Below are 2,831 nucleotides of genomic sequence, written 5' to 3'. Positions count from 1 at the left end.
TACACCCAGCTGTGTCATCCTTTATGCTCGATACCTATTTGTGCCTTTGCCTGGGTGCCCACTCATCTCCCTCTGGGGACTGCCAGGCATCTGTGTGCCTCCCTGGGCACCTGTCTGTGTCCCTGTGGTGTCCTGGGCAAAGAGCTGCCTCAGCCCTGAAAGTGAGTGGATCTTCTGCCTAGTCTCTGAGGGTTTTGTGCAGCCCATCTGCTTGAAGCCCTCCTTACTGGGGCTGGATATGGAAGATCCAAAGCTAGTCTGTGCCCTGTCCCTGGTAAGAAGTGCTCAGCCCTGTGTCAGTGGGGTTTGGCTCTCCCCTCCTCATGAGCATGTCTGAGGTGCAGCGCTAACTGGGTGGTTCGGGGGTCTCCTCCCAGCCTAACACAGTCTTGTGTTATCAGCCCTAAGAAGGGATGGTTTGTTTGCTGCTGTGCTGAGATAAGGGATAGTGATGTGCCCCTGAACTTGGAGATCTGACCTGGATGTTACTCCCTGACTGGTGTTTTGTTGTTAGTGATATGGTATCTACTTTGGCCACCCCAGTGGTCAGGGTGAGAAGGTGTTGTTACTGTAGCCCCTGTGACACTATCCTGCCTGGGGTTTCTTTGACCCAAAGAGCTGCGCTGCTGTGCCTTGGAGCAAGCAGTGGCTTGAATAGTTGAGCACCCGGCTCTGGAGCCTCTGTCTGATGGAGGCAGCCTAAGGAGGACTCTGTTTCCTCTGCCTGCAGTGAGGTGTGGAACCCCCTTGGGACTGCAGCAGGATGCAGACCTCCTCACAGCTGCTGCACGCCTGCTCACCACTCTTCCCTTCTCACTTCCCTTGCAGAGCACTACAAACATCACTGGTTTCCTGAGAAACCATTCAAAGGCTCTGGGTACCGCTGCATCCGGATCAATCACAAAATGGACCCCATTATCAGCAAGGCAGCTAGTCAGATTGGACTCAGCCTACCGCAGCTCTACCAGCTCCTGCCCAGCGAGCTGACGCTCTGGGTGGACCCCTATGAGGTCTCATACCGCATCGGTGAGGACGGCTCCATCTGTGTCTTATATGAAGCGACTGCAACAAAACCTGTGAGCTCCTATGGGATGCTTACCTGTAAGAACCAGATGATGTTAGGTCGCACCAGTCCTTCCAAAAACTACATCATGACTGTCTCCAGCTAAATACTCCACTTGTCCTTACACTGCCAAGACACAGGCTACTGTATACCTCACCTGAGGATCTATTTTTAAGATGAAGAGCTATTTATATTTTTTAAAAAAATCCAAGAAAATCCAAAATTAAAATATTGGGCACCGCTTTGAACAGAAGTGGTGTTCTAGGTGCCTTTTTTAAGCTGTTGCAAGCTTATGAGTTTTTATTATGAAGCCGATATCTACCTAATTAATGTTGGATGGCAATTTTAGGCTGGCTTGCTCACTTGGGCAGCTTGGAATGGAGGAGGAGGGGGAAGAGCCAGGCTGGGAAGTGTGGCTTGGTGGTGGGAGATGCCTGTGCCACCTCACCACTCAACAGTATTGCTGTATCGCCAAGTATTGCAGTACTGTTGGAGAAGGGACGAAGGAGTTGCTGTCTTTCCTCCACTAACTTCTTCACTCCCCAGCTGGTCTGATCTCTCTGAGGCCTGGATATAGTGTTTGGGGGAGCCTTGCCTCAGGACTGGGTGATTCTGGGATCCCTCTCCCTTGCTCTTGCACATCTCTTCTGGACCCGCTTACTCTGTGAGTGTTGCAGCTCTGCTCTGCCCCACTCCCAGCACAAAGCGAGGGGGAGTGTGGCCTGTATCCAACTCCTCCACTTTTCCTGCCTGCTGCTGGACTGAAAGGGGCCCCCATGGGTATTGGTGTCCTGTGGAGTGGAGCAAGGCAGAGGTGCACCAGGGCTCAGGCTGTGCAGAGGAGGTCCCCAAGATGAATATTGCAGCTACTGTGGTGGCACTGGAGTATTGTTTGTTCCTGGTGCTCCCCAGTACCTGACTACCACCCACTGCTTGCTGCACACTGAGAAGGGTACCCCAGACCCTGAAACCAGCACTGAACAGCTGTGAATTACAAAGCCTTTCTGCTGTGTGTGGCATCAGCCCACGACCTGCTCTTGTGTGGCCTCCCTGTTCTCCAAGAGTGGAGTCTGACCTCTTGCTCACAAAAGTTGCCTAATCCAATGCTGATGACTTGCTGTGTCGCTTCTCCAGAAGAGCTGAAGCAACTTGCCCTGTGCTGTAGAGGTTGGTGTGTGAGAATCCGCTTTGCCCTGTCTCTTAAAATCAGAAGTACTGGGGGTCTCTTCCCCCTGCATGCAGGATGCTCAGATGCTTTGGTGTCCTAATGTTGCTTTTAAAGTCACAGCACTTCTTCCCTCTCTCCCTCTGGGCGATCAGCATGTGGCTATCCCTGGGAGCTGTCTCCACTGATACCTTGGTAAGGGGCATGGTTTGGTTCTGATTTCTTGGTACATAACTGTTTTGCACAATTAATGCCTGGACCTGTGCTCTCTCTATTCAAACAAAACACCTCTTAGAGTCCCAGTGGTACTTGTATTCAGGGGGACTTTGCCCAAGTGTTGTTCAGGATTTGGCCCTTAACCTCCTCTGTCTAACTACTAGTGGAGTGGGAGCTGAAAGTGAGAACTTCACCTGCCTGTTGGGAATGAGCCTTTACCAGGATGTTGTGTGTCCATTGCCTTTTTACTAACCAGCTGGTGTTCTTCCAGTGATCCTGGGAGAAGTGATTGAAAAAGCAGGGCACTGACATGGTTGTAATTAAACTTTCCCAGATTTGTCTTGGCACACTTTTTTACCTTCCTCTTTTCTGACCTGGCAGCTGACT

The 2,831-nt window shown here is 51.3% G+C and overlaps 1 protein-coding gene across 1 annotated transcript in view; it reads left to right on the top strand.

Moving 5' to 3' along the window:
• LOC104625839 (protein BTG2-like) overlaps positions 1-1,686 on the top strand; it is a 1,962-nt gene extending 276 nt beyond the window's left edge. The window contains exon 2 of the mRNA XM_010293584.1: positions 829-1,686. Coding sequence (XP_010291886.1) covers positions 906-1,169 — 264 coding nt within the window. The 5' untranslated portion in view covers positions 829-905 and the 3' untranslated portion in view covers positions 1,170-1,686. The remainder of the gene's footprint in view (positions 1-828) is intronic.
• Positions 1,687-2,831: the final 1,145 nt, after the last annotated feature.

The sequence above is a fragment of the Phaethon lepturus genome, unplaced genomic scaffold (assembly GCF_000687285.1).
Source record: "Phaethon lepturus isolate BGI_N335 unplaced genomic scaffold, ASM68728v1 scaffold25768, whole genome shotgun sequence".
Lineage (NCBI taxonomy): Eukaryota > Metazoa > Chordata > Aves > Phaethontiformes > Phaethontidae > Phaethon > Phaethon lepturus.
This window is presented reverse-complemented; position numbering and strand designations above follow the sequence as displayed.